The sequence below is a fragment of the Podarcis liolepis genome (assembly GCF_965112155.1).
Source record: "Podarcis liolepis genome assembly, chromosome: 2".
NCBI classification, from domain to species: Eukaryota; Metazoa; Chordata; class Lepidosauria; order Squamata; family Lacertidae; genus Podarcis; species Podarcis liolepis.
Genome location: NC_139555.1, coordinates 95,520,578 through 95,540,227, shown reverse-complemented (window position 1 = coordinate 95,540,227; position 19,650 = coordinate 95,520,578). Strand labels below are relative to the sequence as shown.

The following is a 19,650-nucleotide window of genomic DNA, read 5'->3' as shown; positions in this document are numbered from 1 at the left end:
TTGGGAGGTATACTGATAACAACAATGGAGGCAGAAATGGCTATCACAGCTAGAGTCACTAATTATCTTTTCCCAAAAGGAAAAGCTAATTAGCCCTAGTTTGGGACCTTAGTATTTTCAAGAAAAATTAAAAGCATCATACACTAATTATGAAAGTAGCACAAAATAAAGTGAGAGAGACATATTCAAGCCCCACCTCTTCAAAGGACTCACTGCATAGCTCTGAACAAGTCACTGTCTCAAGTCCCACTTCCTACATATAAAAATGGGATTATCAGTCACTCATTTTTTATTTTATTTTTTAAATGATATTTATAAACCATTTTCCCTCAGAGTTCCCAGGGAAGTAAATACCAAAATATTCAAATCAACTGTTTAACAATATTCAAAACTAAGAGCATATGAATACACATATTTGTGGTCAATGAAGTTAACTTGGTAGCAGGACACAATACAAGTGTCTCAATCTATAGTGTGCTTGCCTGAAATGAAACTAAGGATAAAGCATGTCACGCATCTAAAGGGAGGTCAGGCTTGGTGCCATAGCAGAGAAGACCCTCTCACAGACCACCCCCCATTACAGTGGGACAACCACAAAAAGGGTCCCTTCGGCAGATCTTAATGCATGGGCAAGTTGTTCAGGAAGAGGCATTCTTTCAGATATTTGGAGCCCAAGGGCTTTATCTATCACTATAAGCACCTTGAATTGAGGCTGGAAGGTAATAGGTAACCTGTGCAATTCTTTCAGATTAATGGTTATAAGCAGTATATATAAGCACCCTAGCCACAATTTGAACTACCGTATTTTTCGCCCCATAAGACGCACCGGCCCATAAGACGCACCTAGATTTTGGGGGGGGGGGGGAAATAAAGGGAAAAAAATTTATTTCCCCCCCAGGTGCGCTGCGCTACACCAGGAGCTTGGGGCGTGCGGAGCTCAGGGCGCCCCAAGCTTCTGCGTGCCGGCAAGGTCTCCGCTAGCGTGGGAGAGCCGGGCGCCTCTCCCAGGGCTAGCGGACCCCTGCGCTAATCCAGAAGCTTGGGGCAAGCTGAGGTCAGCGCGCCCCAAGCTTCTGCGTGCCGGCAAGCAGTCCGCTAGCCCTGGGAGAGCCGCGGGGCTCTCCCAGGGCTAGCGGATCGCTGCGCTATACCAGGAGCTTGGGGCGTGCTGAGCTCAGCGCGCCCCAAGCTTCTAGGTGCGCGCAAGCAGTCCGCTGCCGCCCCAAGCCTCGCGCACCCGGCAGGAGGCCCCACCGGGTGCGCGAGGCTTGGGGCGGCAGCGGACTGCTTGCGCGCACCTAGAAGCTAGCAGTCCGCTGCCGCCCCAAGCCTCGCGCACCCGGCAGGAGGTCCCACCGGGTGCGTGAGGCTTGGGGCGGCAGCAGACTGCTTGCGCGCACCTAGAAGCTAGCAGTCCGCTGCCGCCCCAAGCCTCGCGCACCCGGCAGGAGGGCCCACCGGGTGCGCGAGGCTTGGGGCGGCAGCGGACTGCTTGCGCGCACCTAGAAGCTAGCAGTCCGCTGCCGCCCCAAGCCTCGCGCACCCGGCAGGAGGTCCCACCGGGTGCGCGAGGCTTGGGGCGGCAGCGGACTGCTTGCGCGCACCTAGAAGCTAGCAGTCCGCTGCCGCCCCAAGCCTTGCGCACCCGGTGGGACCTCCTGCCGGGTGCGCGAGGCTTGCAGACACTCGCCCGAAGCAGGGGGAGCCCTCCCGAGGGCTCCCCGTGCTTCGGGCGACAGGCTGCCGCCCCAAGCCTCGCGCACCCGGTGGGACCTCCTGCCGGGTGCGCGAGGCTTGGGGCGGCAGCGGACTGCTTGCGCGCACCTAGAAGCTAGCAGTCCGCTGCCGCCCCAAGCCTCGCGCACCCGGCAGGAGGTCCCACCGGGTGCGCGAGGCTTGGGGCGGCAGCGGACTGCTTGCGCGCACCTAGAAGCTAGCAGTCCGCTGCCGCCCCAAGCCTTGCGCACCCGGTGGGACCTCCTGCCGGGTGCGCGAGGCTTGCAGACACTCGCCCGAAGCAGGGGGAGACCTCCCGAGGGCTCCCCGTGCTTCGGGCGACAGGCTGCCGCCCCAAGCCTTGCGCACCCGGTGGGACCTCCTGCCGGGTGCGCGAGGCTTGCAGACACTCGCCCGAAGCAGGGGGAGCCCTCCCGAGGGCTCCCCGTGCTTCGGGCGACAGGCTGCCGCCCCAAGCCTCGCGCACCCGGTGGGACCTCCTGCTGGGCGCGCGAGGCTTGCAGGCATTCGCCCCATAAGACGCACCCCGATTTCCTCTTCATTTTTGGAGAGGAAAAAGTGCGTCTTATGGAGCGAAAAATACGGTAATTGCAGCCTCCAGACTGTACTCAAAAGGCAATCTACCCCAAGGAGCCAAAATGGCTCCCCCAGCCCCCGCCAATGGTGAACTAGCCAGAGTTGGGAATAAGCTCTCCCATACACTGAAGACACTTGGGGTTCAAGTGAGTGACTTCAGAAGTATTCTGAAGCTATGAACCTGCTTCTGCAAGTGTAGTGCAACCTCTTCTGGAATAGGATGACTTCCCAAATCCCACCTGCAATAACCACACAATTGCAGCCCCTCCATTTTGCCTGGGTACAGTTTCAACAGGAGACTCATGTTCCTGCCACAGAGGTACATTAAGCCAGGGAGGTTTAAGGCAGTGTTAAAAACTCAGATATACTGTATAAGCTAATCGCCAAATGCCACCTTAAACCTAGGTTACGAGCACTACAATCAAATATTCAAGCGCTTTTTTGCAGTGGAATTATTACTATAGTGGTACTTCAGAAGTTGAACGGAATCTGTTCCAGAAGTCTGTTCGACTTCCAAAACGTTCCGAAACCAAGGCACAGCTTCCAATTGGCTGTGGGAAGCTCCTGCAGCCAGTCAGAAGCAGCGGAAGCCCCGTTGGACGTTCGGGTTCCAAAGAGTGTTCACAAACCAGATCACTCACTCCCAGGTTTGCGATGTTCAGGAGCCAAAACGTTTGACCTACAAGGTGTTCAGGATCCAAGGTACGACTGTATTATTATTATTATCATCAATTTCCTTTCTATACTGTTTTATAGTTTAAAGGAAGAAATCTCAAAGCTGTTTACAACACATTAAAATATCAAATAAAACAATCCAGAATAAAGCAAATTCAAGCTTCAAGGAAAATATTTCACATCCTTCTCTAAGTGACATTTTGCTTTCCCCCTATTTATTTACCTACTTAATTTATACAGCTGCTTCACAGAAGTAGTACTCTAAGAAGCCAGTGTGGTGTAGTAGTTAGTGTGTCGGACTAGGTAGGGCCTGGGAGATCACGGTTCAAACCACCACTCCATCATGAAGCACACTGGGTGACCTTGGGCCAGTCACAGCCTCTTAACTTATCTCACAGGGTCGCTTGTAGGGATTAACTGAGGAGGGGGGTGAACTCCATGTACTCTTCGGAAAAAGGGTGGGATAGAAATGCAATAAATAAACTCTTCTCCTTACCTGCCAGATGGAGATGTTGGTTGGCCAACCCAGCATCCAGAGATCTCCACGTGGTCGCAACTGGACCTGCGCTAGTAGCAAAATGAGCCTGGCTAATTTCTAACGCTGGTTTGGTGGTCATTCCATTTTACCAGGGGACCCTGAAAATAGTTGCTATGTGTGTCTCCTAACAACTCTCAGCACCCTCCATGCATGCACTGTGGTTCCCAGGATTCTTTGTGGGAAGCCATGACTGTTTAAAGTGCTATGATACGGCTTTAAATGGATAATACAGGTGGGTGGGCCATGCATCAGTGAGGCAAATTTAAAAGTGAGCTCCTTCACACTTCAGAGAGCAGCAAGCAAAACCATCATAAAGATTACTATTTGTTGTGTGACTTAATACTACATTCTAAAATGCCTCGGTATTTGGGTTGCATTTCAAAAAACAGTTCAGAACAGTAAAAATCATTCTTTATCTGGGATGCGAGACTCCATGGCCCTCCAAATGTTGGGTTCCAGCTCCCCACAGCCCTAGTCAGCATGTTCAGTCATCTGGGATTATGAGTGCTGTAGTCCCAACTGTGACCAGAAGGTCACAGATTCACAACAGCTGCTTTAGATTAATGTATTTTTAAATGTTTTGCTTTTTAGAAACCCAGGTTTTAAATAAAAAAAATGAGGAAAAACTTGGCATGTATTATCTGAAACCAACTTTTCCTCAGGATAAATGCCAAATCTGTCATCAGCCTGGTCTGGCAAGTTCATTCACAACCAAACAGCTACGGGCTAAGCAGCATTTGTTCTCAAGCAACTGTTTCCTCATTAAGTGAATGACTGAATTCCTATCCACCAAACTTCCTTGATGTTACCACTCACCAAACTGGTTTATTCTGTTGCTGTCTACACACACCTGGAAGGTATACTGAAATTTTGTAGTGGGCAGTGTTAGAAACTCAGGTATATATGCTAGGCACCAAATGGCTCCTTGGTTCTAGGTTGCCACAATGGAATTCAAGGGGTTGGGCTAAATGACCCTCAGGAGCTCCAATTTCAAAGCTACAATTCTATGATCTTAACTACATTGGTTAACTGTAGCTTGCTCTTACAACAATTCACATGTCCCAGTATGCAGGAAGAAGAAATCCACATAGAGGAAATGGAAATGCTATTAACTATGGAGTAAGGCAGACATTTTTGAACTGTGGTCACCAACCTAGCGCCCAGAAACCTCTATGTGCAATTGGAACCGCACCAGTAGCAAAACATATATGGCAATTGGCTAATTTCAAACTCTGGTAGTGGGTACATGGTAGTTAACCCATTTTGGCAGATAACCTACTTTAATACATTCATACAAGGTCAATTTGAATCCTTAATCTATAGCCATTTCAGCAAGTTAGATAATAGAAAAACCTATCATGTTATGCAATGAAGGGGTTATCATATAATTTTTAACCTATTTACTTATTAGGCTGTCAACTGATTCTAAATAATCAGGACATTTACTCTCTTGCTCTTAAATGAATTAGGTAGGGTTTTTTTTTTTAAAAAATATCATTGTCTTGGAACATATATTTTGAGTATAAAAAATTAAAAGCAGTGGTTACTCTTAAAAAACAGCCCAGTTGAGTCTTGCAGCTAGCTAGCACCTTGCCAACTTAATTAATGTATAACAAGTCCTTCCAGGCAAATAGCTTGCCAGTCTCGCCTCTCAAGACAACATTCAATGCACACAAGTGTGCTGGCAATATTTCTCTTCCTTGGCTTACACTTTTATTTTATGCTGCAACATTTGGACAAATAAAATATTGCTCAGAATGCCACTGAAACACGCTGAAACGTGCAAATGTTGCCTACCACGCAGCAACATCTCTGATTAATATTAATTTAAGTTTTTCACTTTGTTCCGTTCTGCTAAGGAGTCTGGAAGATAACAGCAACTTCTATAAGCTTTGCTAAATAAAACACTAAAAATAATCATGACACCAGATGAAGTTATGTACTTGCTCTCCTTCCCTATCCCCAATGGAGCTGCAATGGCTCTGTAATAGTAGCACAGGGACAAGAGAGCTAATACACAGCATTAACATTACAGAGGAAAGCCTCCCCTTCTTCAGCTAATGATGTACTCCATACAAGTATGCCCAAGGGACAAGAGACTGTGCCGGCTGATTGACTCCATCACAGGGCCATCGTCCATCAATGTATTGCCTCTTCTATTGAAATCTTAGGAAGAGAAAGTCCTCAGCTAGGCAAGCACTTTCAAAATTAATAATGTCACAATGCAGCTGGTCAAACAACATAAGCAGAATAAACAGAATAAGTGAATAAACAGAAAACTTACCTTTGGCAGCCATGCACAGAAGTCATATACAGTTGTACCTCAGAAGCTGAACAGAATCCGTTCAACTTCCAAAACACTCAGAAACCAAAGTGTGGCTTCTGACTGACTGCAGGCAACCGGAAGCCACAGAAGCCCCGCCGGACGTTTGGCTTCCAAAAGAACGTTCAAAAACAGGAACACTCACTTCCAGTTTTCGATCGTTTGGGAGCCGGAACATTCGACTCCCAAGGCGTTCAGGAGCCAAGGTACAACTGTACATTCAATCTAAGAACAATGCGTCTAAGTTTTTGGACCCCTGAGCTTTACAGAATTACAAGTAGCCCTCAAACGACAACACAAAGGGTGACATCCAATGTTTCATCACATTTACTCACTGAAATCTCGGTATGACCACCAATGGTTATCACTCAAACTATTCAATCTATACTGTACTATGTTCCAAGTTAACTTGGAGGAGTCCCTGGAACAGATTCAGAAGACCTGCAAGGGGAAGAGGGGAAGCTCTGTTGGGCAAGCAGAATTACATGGTTAGTGCTACTCTAAATACAACTCAAAGTACAGTGGTACCTCGGGTTAAGTACTTAATTCGTTCCGGAGGTCCATACTTAACCTGAAACTGTTCTTAACCTAAAGCACCACTTTAGCTAATGGGGCCTCCTGCTGCTGTCGCAACGCCGGAGCACGATTTCTGTTCTTATCCTGAAGCAAAGTTCTTAACCTGAAGCACTATTTCTGGGTTAGCGGAGTCTGTAACCTGAAGCGTATGTAACCTGAAGCGTATGTAACCCGAGGTACCACTGTATTTGGGAGGGGACAATGCAGATATATCTTTAAAAGGTAACATCAGTCTGTCCCATTGAATTTCTCAGACTGAATCCATGGCACTAAATGCCACTAAAATCTATTACATGCTTGTCAACAAAAATCTGAGAACTGAGCTATTCTAGAACACCTGAGGAGAGGAACAAGATGTGATCCATGCAGTTAGGAGTCAGATGCCGAATGGTCTGTTAACAACAGATTAGGAGACTGTTGGGGTGAGCCAAAACCAATAGCCATAGGTTCATTTGGGAGGTGAAACAAGAATCAAAGAATGAAAGCATAGATATAGAATCTGCCAAAAAGCAGGATGAAACAAGGAATTAGGAGGCAGGCATAGATAAGCCAAAAACACAATCAGAAGATGGACTGAGATTGGTGCAAAAAGGCAAGAAACAGTGGCAGCCTGAAGCCAAGTTACTGTACTGTTTAGGCAAGGATCTCCAAACTGCTGTTGCTGAAGTTTATATCTAGCAAGAGTGATAGCAAGCTTGCTTTGCTTTGGCGGCAGAGCCATGGAAATTATAAAAGTCACCACATCAGACCCTCTTGCTAGAGTCAAACCTAACCTGCAATGGAGCTACCAAACACTGCCAAGGTTAAGTTTTCCAGTTTAAGTCCTGGTGTCTCTTACATGAAACCTATGACTGTGGTAAGCAAAATTAAGGCCCATTGACTAGACTTCTCCAGGTCTTATCAAATATTATACAGAAACTTATGAAACTTAGCCCAGAAACACAGGACACAAATATACGGGGGGGGGGGTCCAGTCAAATAAGAACTGCAGCAAAGTTCAATAGGAGCTTTTCTTTGATAATTAAACTAAACTATACTGTGCTTGCATTCATGTCCTGTCTTTCTTCACCTGACTTCCTCCATTGTATAATTCCAGATCCATGAAGGATGAAGACACCAAATAATCATAAAGAAACAAGATCATGTTTCTTCAACTTCTTTAAACCACTAGAAAGGTTAGTAGGTGATAATTTTTTCCAATGCAAAATAAGCTTAAACTAAAGAGCCTGCCTATATGCCAAGATTGTGGTGCCCTGCCTTCAGATATTAGACATGAGACTTGAAGGAAGAAACCTTTTTCCGATGTGGTGCTCTATTTTTGGAAAATCCCTTTCAGTGAGGCCCATTGTACATCTTTTCAGCACCAAGGAAAACGTTTTTTTTCCAGGCATTCCTAAATCTCGCTAGAAGTTGGTCATCTATTCCTTGATTATTGATATTTTTACTGCTCTGAGGTTTTATTGTTAATTTTTATTGCTGTTTTACCGATCAGGTTTTGTTTAAACTGAATTAACATTTTTATGCTTTCTTGAAAACTGCTTTGAAGATTATGATAAATGTGATTCAATGTTTATTTGTTCGGGAAGTTTGAAAACCTAACGATACAAAAATCATTGATTCCCCCCCTTCCCAGATACATTGGGCATTTGCTTAGGATATTGTATAACAGACCCTATATATTTTCTGTTTATTACTGAGCAAAATATAGACACATAAAGGTTCTCTTGGTTTGTCTAGAACATGTCACCTTTTAAAAATACATCCAATTACATCCAAACTATTTGCCATACAGCAGAGTAACATGTCAGGACCAGAGAGTCAAAAATATCTCTATGGGGGGAGGGGGAGAGAACCCTGAAGCTGCACATCTAACCTGTGTAAATTCAACGGCAGGTCAAAAGCTACTTGTTATGGAAGAAACACACACCTTTCCAAATGACCTACATTCTGCAAAGAGACCCACTGACCTACAGAACCATATGAAACCTCATAAAGTAGGTCACTGGGTTTCACTGTTTTTAAGCATTACACTTTGAAAGAGACACACAGTCACTAAATCTAAAGACAAACGCACATCACAGGGGATCGCCACATGCAGTGATATAGCAGTTTTTTAACCAAATTGCATAACAAAAAGCTATTATCTTTTAAGTCACATGACTGGCTTCCATTTTTCTTTTTCCTTTTTTTAAAAAGGATTGAAGTGAAAGACTATTTAGACCTAAGTTCTGCACAGGTGAATTTTATGGCTTTCTGGCTAGCCTACTCAACAATGAAACTGTCAGAACAGTGAAAGGAAGATACACACAGGAGTTTGTTTTCATTTAGGGGCCTACCAACAAGGACTACCAGCAAAAAGGATGAGCTGCCCGTACTTTATGTCCATAAAAGAAAACACCACTCCTACAGCACTCAAGACTTTCCAACTTTGAAATCCTTTATTTCATCCATGACAGCTTTCAGCCAAGGCATTTGGGGTTTATTTCCAAAGCTATCTGAAGGGGCAAAATGTCAAGCACACACCCCTTTATAACTTCCAAGAGAGCCATGTAGTTCTGGATACTCATTCTGCCAACCTCCCGTGCAAGACAGTGCAGCCTCGTTGGACACCAAGGTGTTGTTTGAGGTAGTTCCCCCTCCCCTTTCCAACACTGCCCCATCTAAGGCAGTGTTAGAAAATGGGATATGAAAGCTGGGAGCTAAATTAAACCTAGGTTACAGGCGCAAACAACAGATTAATAACAAGAATAAAATACAAAGCTGAAAATGAATGAACGGCAGCTAAAATATTATGTTCATTTTTTACATGGTCTAGTCCTTCCCCTGCCCACCCCCATAATATTCTTCAGAAAGTCTATTCTCCAATCTTCAGACAGTAGCTGGAAGTGGGGAGGCAGAAAAAGGTGCTCCTTTTTCCTTCCACTTTGCAGTTTTAACCTGAAATCTTAAGCGCAATACTGCGCCCAGAGCTCAAAAACTGCTCACGCTTATTAAATTCTCTGTTGCAAAATGCCCCTAGAACAATGGAAGTTTCTAATACTGATCTAAGGTGCAGGGAAATTCATTAGAAAAAGAAACCCATAAAAGAGGCATAAGAATTCTAGAAATAGGCAAAAGGTTTTCTGCCTATTTTCCCTAAGTCAAGTTATGGCCCAATTCTAAAAAGTATTTTTCCCCCCACAGAGGAATGCTCTTAAATTTTACTATGGGGGGGGGGCAGCATGCAAGCTTTGCAGAGATAGGCTGTAAACAAAAAGGATATTCTTGCCTACTGATTATTAAGAATATAGAAGGATTATTCCAGGGGGAAATCCACACGCTTAAAAATCCAATTCTTTACTCTTTCATGCTTTTCCACCTTTGAATTTTTATTTCCAAGATAGTTGTTCACATAACTATCTTATGTGCACATAAGATAATCTGGAAGTCTTGATTATAGAGATAAAAAATGCAAGACACACCAAGAACATGGGAATAACTTGAGTTCTGTGCTTTCAACTGTATTGGCAAACTGTGCTGCAATCAATTATACAGTGGTACCTCGAGTTACATACGCTTCAGGTTACAGACTCCGCTAACCGAGAAACAGTACCTCAGGTTAAGAATTTTGCTTCAGGATGAGAACAGAAATCGCGCACAGCAGCGGAAGGCCCCATTAGCTAAAGTGGTGCTTCAGGTTAAGAACAGTTTCAGGTTAAGAACGGACCTCCGGAACGAATTAAGTACTTAACCCGAGGTACCACTGTAGTATTATATAAAAAGGAAAGGATTGTTAAAGTAGCACTGTACTTTACTTTTACTTACATTGTGCTTACCAAGGAAGTTGGTCACAACCATTTTAAGGACAGGTCTCTCAGCATATTCAATCAGCTTCCAAAAAAATCTTAATTCACTCACTGGAAATTAATGCCTAACCATTCCAGGTCAAAGACAAAAGGTGGTTAAGATGTAGAAGAAGGAAAATGGGAAATAGGTCTCATTTGTTACAAACTGGAATGTGCCCTCGAATTTTTATTCTGTCTCCTTGCTTCTCTTTAAGAAAGATGGAAAAATGGAGGGGGATGTATAGAAACTTGTAGCTTCTGCACGGCTGGAATGTAAAAGGTAAGAATCACAGCTGTTGTTCTGCCCAGTTTTGCAGGCTAGGCAAAAGCACTTCAGGCGAGTGCAGAATGATAAGGGGCATTGCCTGGAGAGAATCCTAAGGAACAAACAGTTAGACCTAGAAGGCAGTAATTTGCCAGCAGACTAGAGGTCTCTTACTCCTGCTTTAGTTAAATTATTAAATTTAAATTAACATGTCCACTGATGTTGCATCTGGTTTGGACTACAGAGTTAAAAACAACTGCAAAGTGCCACTTTTCCCGGTACGTATAGTTATAGCTATACGAAACTAATTATGAACACAAGAATCCTATTCAGTTTTACACTGATGGTGTCAACAGAGAACCACTGAGCTGAATTTACAAACAAGATAGCTCAAAAGATAAGATTGCAAGGAAAAAGACAATATGACAGCAAGAACACGCACATCACACAAAAAGCAAGAACATGCACACTGCACAAAAAGCAAGCCGAAGCTATTAAAACTAATCACAGAAAACAATTTGCAGTTCTCGTTAACAATAGGAATGTGGTCAATAAAGGAGTTTAAAGAAAACAAGAAATGAATGCTGAAAAGATAGAAGCAAAAGTTTAGTCACAAGTAGCACTCCTGTATGAGTTTACTCAGAAATAAGTTCCGCTGAAATCAGTGGAGCTTCTTTCCAAATCTGTGGTACAGAACTGCAGTATAACTTTTCTGAACTGTATGTAGCTGTATAGAAAATGCTATATGAAAAGGCAAAACAAAATACATGAAAAACAATAAAATTATTGGGGTAACTCCATAGAGAGCCTACTTTTCCTTGAATGATGTGAACTGTTGTTAAAACTGACTGAGTTGTTGAGTTTACGCAAGTCACACCTTTAAGGTTGCTTATTTTTGTTTTTTAAGAATTTGCTCCTTGACTCAGCTATTCAGAGCCTACCACACCACTGTAACTGGTTCTACTATTGTTCGAAATGCTCTTACCCAATGTTTCTCCCAATGTTGAACCAAAATCTACCCCCCTGCAACTTGAGCCTGTTAACATACAGTCCTGCCCTCTGGAAGAGCAGAAAAAAAGTTTTTGCCCTGTTCTGTGAGACAGACCATTAGGTATTTGAAAAGTTCTTTGCATCACCCTTCAGTTCCTTTGATTTTGCCTCATCGGACTTATCCATGCCACTTACCATCCTGACTCCTCTTTACTCATTCCTATTTGCCTAGACAGTGTGCAGAACTGGGCAGCACTCCATATGAGATCTGACTAGTGCAAAATAACATTACTTTTGATTTTATGGGGGTTTTGTATATAATTTGTTTTTATTCTTAATTATTGTAAACAGCCCAGATACCTTTATGTTATGGGATAGCATATAAGTGTCATTAATAAACAAAATGGAACTATTTCTTCCCATGACTTGAAAACTGAGTCTATTAATGGAGACTAAAATTGCATTAGCTTTTATTGCAGCTGCACCACACTGCTGACTCATGTTCAGGTTGTGCTTGACTACAATCCCAAGATCCTTTTCACATGCCAAGCCATGCTTCTGAAATTTAAAGTGCATCAGGTACATTCAGTAAACCATTTCCAGGTGCAGCTTCAGGTAAATTTTATTCCTCTGCCACATCATTCACTATTTCATGTGAAAATAACTCAGAAACAGCAGAATCATTTCTTGAGTGAGAAAACCAAGTGAGACTTTCACTTTTGGTCATGACCACCTACCTCCTTCCCCAAAACACAGTATCTCAAAGATTAATCAGCTCACAATCCACATTAACCTTTATAACTGAACCCAAAATCTATTAGCTGGTGCACAAAAGACATATTCTGAACCCCAGATCAAAAATAAACCTAACCACCAAGACTACTGCTACCAATTTCATATGATTAGCTTAGAACATAATGCAGAATGAGTGCTTAAATCCTTCAATACTCTTAGAATATTTAGATGCCCTGGACTGAGCAGGTAAGACGAGGGAATATAGAAGGTGGTGCAAATCATCTTTAAGAGAGCTTACCTTCCCTATTCAAGTATTTAGATAAATAATAAATGCTTTCCGTTGTTGGACATTCCAGCTCATGTCTCTATCCCTAACAGTATCACTCAAAAACAGGTATCTTGCTGCTGATACTCTGGAGGACTGACTTACTGGTCCTTAAGCAATCCTAGTAGATATTCGCAACTGAGATTTTCTACAATACAAGCATGCACAGTGATCGTTATCATCAGATACAAATATTCTGAGTAATAGCAAACCATAAACCATAGAATTGTTGTACATTAAGTGTCAATGAAAAAAATGCAGGTTTCCTGAAACACCAACATGCGTCATATACAGTAACTCCCAAGCCACAACCAAAACTCACTGCAGAGTTTAGATAGTGTTCAGTTACTATCATTTGAGTTATTTACAAATTTATGTCCAACACTGACTTGGTTTATAAATAATACTTAAATATGCATTTTTATTATATATTTATTATGAAATATCATTGATAAGCACTTACTTTAAAAGCATATAGTGACATACTGAAAGAGTACTTTAAATATGGGGTGGGGAACTAGTAGCCCTCCATATGTTGTTGAATTTAAACTCCGTCTCCCTGGCTGGCCTTGATGGTCCAACTCCAACATACTGAAGAGCAACAAGTTTCCCATTTATATCTTAAGTGAATGCAATCATACTGACTTTGGTGAAACCGCACTCATAGAGGCAGAAATATAGCTAGAAACCTAACAAGAGGTCAACATAAGCTTTCTGCTGCAGGGAACACATAATGAGAAAGTAACGAAACATTTTTCTAATTCTAATGCTCACTTGACAACTATGCCTAAGCTGAAAGTTTTCCATTATTAATTGAATAATTTAATTTAATATGTAATTAAATGGGATAAGGTTTCCATATTAAGATTATTGTCTCTTCCCCTCCCCAAGAACCCATGTTACAGGACAGGTTGTTTTTCCTTAAGAGACAAAAATATGCTTTTTAACAAATAAGGATACTAATCAAATTACGCTACACAAAGGGGATGCACAACGTCTGTATCCATTGTGAGGACTGTTCTGAAAACTGTAAAATGAAGGCTTGGAGTAAATTTTGCCTCACAAAACCGAGTCCCTCATGAGCACTACAACAGCTCCCCAATAAAGTCTACTCTTAACAGTCAGGCCTTCCCAATTACAGATCTCAAGCATTATATACAACAAAAATGTTACATATACACAAATCAGAAAGAGTTCAAAGCTTACTTCACGCAACTTAAAAACATTGTTCTAGTCTGTAAGAATGAAACTGGTGGGAAACTTTTTACTACACCTTAAATTAAATTTGACACAGGAAGTACATCTAGCCCACAAGCTTCCAGTTGCCCATCCTTATTAAACACAATCTACAATATGCTGATGCTGCAAGTAGGTATAGAACAATACAACCCCAAAAGAAATCAACAGGTTTGTATGCAAGAGCCACAGGTGGATTCACTGACAATACTAAAGCCTAAATGAACGTGACTGATGTCTACACACACACACACACAAACACACACGTTCTAGACCGTGATATATATTAGACTTAAAATCAGTGTCCTCCAAAACAGTACAAAGTGTAGAAATACTCAAAATACATGCACAGTATGTACACGAGTGGACATTTGACACCTACTTAACTCGCTCATGTCACAAGAAGCCTCAATGATCCAGAAAGTTTTTCTCACTGGAAGCATGCATTTTCAGCTTTCACTCTGCCATGCTCAAAATACTTAACGAATACATTACCAACTGCTCCCAATCAACAACACAACCTGCTGCCTGCCATTCTGCAGAGTCTTCACATTAGAAAGTCTATTCATGGTAAAATTCTGTGATTATTCTAACATAAAAAGCATGCAACATATGACAAAGCTGATTAACTTTCCAAAAGTACTAAGGAGAGCATACAAAATAGAACACCCAATTCAGTTAAGACAACTTGTCAGCCTAAAACTTTGAAAGAATTACCTAACTCATACTTAACACTTTAAACATTGGGGGGGGGGGGAATCCATCACTAATACATACAAGTTAATCAAAAAAGCTATCTCAGGATCTCATAAATCTGCATTATTGCTATGTTTCTGTGACATAAATCCATGTGTTAGATGTCATATGGCAGCACTCCTACACATAACTTGAACATCTCTGCAAGTATGCATAACCCATAGTATTCTTCAGGAAACTGGTTTTCCAAAGTTCCTTTATTTTACATAAAATAAGTCATTATTATTAGAACAAAGCAGGACTTTGAAGTTGCGCTTCTGTTGTGCCTCTTTATCAACCTTCAGAAAACAAAAAAGGCACTCCTCAGACTATAGCCAAAAGGCTATGTCATAGAAAAAAACCAGCTTCCAATCAAACCTGACTGATCTGAAAGTCCCAAAGGCCTCTTTTTACCTACAAACATGACATACAGCAAATAGCATCAAATAATTATTATACAGGATACAGTACCTACAAACACTTGTTTTTAATGTGTACATGAACACTTGTAACACAAAACACAGGTTTAAACATTCTTTCAAAGGGAGTCATTTCTCGTTCCCACCGCCATGGTAAATCAACAAGTCAGAAGCATTACAGTTAGTTACAGGAGGAAAAGGGACGACTAGCACATTAGAATATGAACAATGTACCTTGTAGAGGTGCCTTTCCTGACATCACATATGCTGCATTTAAAGGCTTCAGCACTGTTCCTAAAGGTGCAGACACTACAATCCCAAAAACCTTCGTCGGCTGCAGGTTTTGCTTGCCTTTTTGGCCTTGAGAAGTATGTGTAGGAAGAAAGGGGAGGGGGGAGAGAAGGAGGAGGAAAAGAAAGAATAAAACATGTTAGAAACGAGATCATAAAGCAAAGCCGTTTCATACTATGCTCTGCTTTGCTTCGCCTGCCTTTTATTTATTTATTTTTTTGCTCCTTGCCTAAAAAGTAATCAAATTTTCGATGGAGCAGCGAGGAAAGCGTACAAAGCACCCATCAAGCCAAAAATCCGACTTTGTTCTCTCTTCTCACCACACACGTTTCTCATGCCTTACCCTGCAACCTTCCCCCAACACCATACCATGCCATACCCCCGTAGTAGCAAAAGAGGAAAGGGGAACATTTCCCCCTCCAACCTTCAATCTCAAGGCAATCAATTTTCACACAACAACAACTACCCACTGAATCTGGAAGGGCAGGGAAAAGGCGATGGTGGAAGGTATCCGAGCTTGTTACCCTCCCCTCTTGGGGTGTGCGTGTGTGTGTGCTTGATTGTACTTTAAAGGATTGTAGGCGTGTCCCTCCATGCGCCCCCTTCGTCTGTCTGTCTGTCTCCTTTACCTTGTTAAATCTCCCTTTGTCTGGAAGAAGTCAGTGTGAGGAGACGAGGAGCTGTGTGTGTGTGTGTGTGTGTGTGTGTGTGTGTGAGAGAGAGAGAGAGAGAGAGAGAGAGAGAGAGAGAGAGAGAGAGAAGCAGCCGCCATAGCTGCTCTAACACCAGATTAGCCCTGGCACCAACAGAGAGAGAAACACAAACACTTCGCCCTCCTCCTCCTTTTTGCTTCTACACACTCCCTCCATCTTAAGAGCCACCCTGGGCACAAAACAGAGCAAACACACACACACACACACACACAAACCTCCCGTCCCCCCCCCCTTCCTTTCAGCAGTTAGCCACACAAGGAGCTCTCTCTGGCTTTCCTGCCCCTACAGCTTCGCCTCCCAGCACAATTGGAAAAACAAGGAGTTTTCTGTACCTGGCTGGGAGGCAGGCAAGGCAAACAAGCTCTCTCTCTCCCCTTCTTTACCTACTTCCTCCATCTTAAAAAGCCCCCTCCCTCCACCACGACTCCCACCACCACTACTACAACCACCACCTCCTCCGCCACCCCGGGGCCTAGCCGTCCCCACCCCCCTCCCCTGAGCCTAAGAAAGCGGGGTGGGTGGTGGTGGGTGCTTTCGGCTGGCACCCGCGCGGCGCGCTCCTTCCTGTCCCCACCGCCACCCTCGTCTCCATCTTAGGGAAGGGAGCCTCTCCCCCCCCCACACACCTCCTCTCGGCTCCTCTGCCGACTCCCCCCCCCTTCGCTGGCCCCGCTTTCTCCTACCTGGTCGGGCTCTTCTTGTCGCCCATGGTCATGGATCGGTTGGGGCGCCGGCGGGGGTGGCGGCCCCCTCTTCTGCCTCGCGCGCAAGAAGCGGAGGGTTCGCAGGGCTGGCTCCTCCTCAAGACCAGCAGGATCCGGGCTGCCGCTGCCGCCGCTGCTCCTGAGCCGCCGCCGCCGCTCCTGCCGCTGCCAGGCTCCCCCGCTCCAGACTAGGCAGCGCACGGAGCGCAGCCTCGGCTCCTCGGCTCCTCTTCCCCCCGCCGCCGCTGCTGCTCCTCCTCCTCCCAGCCAAGGCGAGCACGGCTACAGCGGGCGGAGCTGGCGGCCCTCCGCGGCCAATCCGGGCAGCCCGGCCTTGGGCTCCGCTGGGGCGAGGGAAGGGGAACGTGCAGCTTCTCTCTCCCCCCCCCCCACACCCCACAACCAAAACACGCACACACTCCCTCCAAGCACCCACCACCCCTGAGCCCCTCGGTGCACACAGCGCACGCACACCCCGCTCCGTCCCGGGAGGAGGATCGGCTCCCTCGGCGACAAGGGCAAGGCTGCAGGGACGCCGCTCCCTCCCAAGGCTTGGCGGTGGAAGAAGCCAGCGAGCGAGGGAAGCGTGTCGCCGTCGCTGGGCGGCGCCTGGCCACCCACAAGGCCAGCGTGTGACCCCGCCTCGGTCGTAGCTGCTCGCGTCGAGCGCGGCCCCCCTTTCAGACGTGTGCGTGTACACACACACGCATATAAGTGGATTAGTCACGCGGGGGTGGGGTGCGGTGGGCGCGCGAGAAGCATGACGCGCCGCCCGAGTTGCCGCTCGCCCACTCGCGTGGAGTGCGAAATGTGTCGCCCGCCTGTCAGGGTGGCCCCGTGTCTGCTTCGCCCTTGTCAACCGCACAGTGTTTCACCCCCTGGTTGTTTTTCTGGGGGAACAAAGTCGCCCCCTGAACAGCGAGGCGGCGGCGGCGGGGGGTCCAATAAAGAGAATAACGTCACCCACACTGCAGTAGGAAATGGCCCGTGTACATTTAAGTGCCTCCCTCTCCCAGCTCCCCTTCGGAGAGGGAAAGAGAACACAGGCTATTGGGAGGGTGTGCGATGTGAAACTTGGGTCCGCCTGCAGGCCTCTTGCTTCCTCCCCTCAGACAGTCGCCCACAAAGAAGTGGGAGAGAGGTAGCGATGCTCAGGTGTAGGGGGGTCTATTAGCCACCCACAGGAGCAGCCTATGTCCCTTCAGCCACTTATCAAGTGCAAGAAGAACGTGTCAACATTTGCCCTTCCGTGTGTCACTCTCAGGAGGCCGCACACTCAAGGTTACTTGGGCTGCAATCCTGAACACACTTTGGGAGCACTCTTACGAATACCGCGGAACTCGCTTCTAAATAAACCCTCCCAGGATTGTGTGGCAGACATGTGGAATAATTACCACTGAAGCATCTTGTCGCACTCCCGAAGTGGTTAAAGGGTTATAAATCTCCACCCTTCCCAACTTCAGTTTGCTTAACAGGAATATTCTTTCTGCCTGCAAAACCTGTGGACATCATCCTGAGCAAAACCTGCACTTTTACACACCACTGCAAGCTGCTTCAAATGAAGGTTGTGTGGTGGCGTTCAAAATTACAAGCCCTATTCTGGACAAACAAGTCAAACAACCTTGTCGTCATGACCAGGGAGCTATTTTGGGCCCCCAAAATAGGATTGCCCCAAGCAAGGAGATCACATGTGCCTACTCAGACTAAGGCCTATAGGTGAAGAGTGGATTCTAACCATGACTAGTGATTTTGAAAATGGTACCAGGCTGCAGTAATTATTATAGATTTGTTAACACTTTGGACATATATTTGTACAGCCCAAAATATAATCTTGTAGAACCCCTTCAGTCTGCCACCTATTGCGGGAGGAATGTGCCACTTACATGCATTACTTCATTAACCCTCATAAAATCACACATGAAATAAAAAGTGTGTCATCAAGCTAGCATCTCATATGAACAGCATGCTTCTCGCTTTCCCAGAGCATTTGGGCCACTTCTCTTAAATATATACATGGGTATTTATTTACCACATTTATATACTGCCTTTCTGCCAGTACATGCAAGTGGAGAATGTGATATACTCACTGGGTATATTTCATACCTAACAGGAAATGAGCATTATCACCAGGTGTCATGTTTTCTTAGTGAGCTACACATCCCCAGAAGAAAATACTATTCCAGACATTCTCCCCGTGTGCATACCCACTCCCCCAGTGCACTTCCTTTTTACATCCTAAAATTGTTTTTCCCTTTAGCAAAAGACAGTGAAAGGTGTAGCACATGATTGCTCTGCTGGCCTGTGTTCCTTTTAGAGATGTAGGTTGATTCAATCACCAGAAGCTGAAATAATGAACATCACTGCTCATTCCACATTTTGAAAAGTGGATTCATCCTCTGAAAGTCCCAGTGACTGAGGAATACGCTTCCCATTCCAATGTTAATATGGTTTTCATTATTCCCCTCTAGAAGAAGAGAAGCACAGGCCCACTGGAGACATATTGAAGCACCCTGGAGACAATCCTCTTCCTGTGGAGAAGAAAATATGTCTTGTCCGTACACAACTTACACAAAGCAATGGTTGATACTCTGCCACAAATCAGTAGGAGGTGGGAGGAACCACATGGCTCCATACCCCTGCTGCACAAAGGCTTGATTAATCCAAAGGGCACCTGTAAGCCCACCAAATGTCAGAGTTTCACCAGCAGCATATCCAGAAATTGCCAGATCCCACTGTGTTGCAGGAGCTCTGGACACTTCTCATTGCTGTAGGCTGCCCACAGCCTCCTGTGCCAGCGCAACATCATTCCAGTATATGTGGCTTCTGTGCATATCTGATTTGGCCTACACCATGGTAACCTTCTGAGGTTGCCAAAGAACCCTTTGGCTTTGGTTTGAGTGGCTAGTTCAGGTTTCAGTCTGCTTCTGCTGCTGGCTGAGACCACAGATCCACAGCCAAATGTTGCTTTAAGTGGGATTCAGTAGCAGA

General features: G+C 44.8%; 1 protein-coding gene across 1 annotated transcript in view; it reads right to left on the bottom strand.

Annotated features, from left to right (window-relative positions):
* Positions 1 to 17,352, bottom strand: part of RYBP (RING1 and YY1 binding protein) — a 53,480-nt gene extending 36,128 nt beyond the window's left edge. The window contains exons 1-2 of the mRNA XM_083493506.1: positions 16,642 to 17,352; positions 15,189 to 15,314 (exon numbers count right to left, since the gene is read on the bottom strand). Of these exons, the coding sequence (XP_083349632.1) occupies positions 15,189 to 15,314; positions 16,642 to 16,673 (158 nt within the window). The 5' untranslated portion in view covers positions 16,674 to 17,352. The remainder of the gene's footprint in view (positions 1 to 15,188; positions 15,315 to 16,641) is intronic.
* Between the last annotated feature and the right edge of the window lie 2,298 nt (positions 17,353 to 19,650).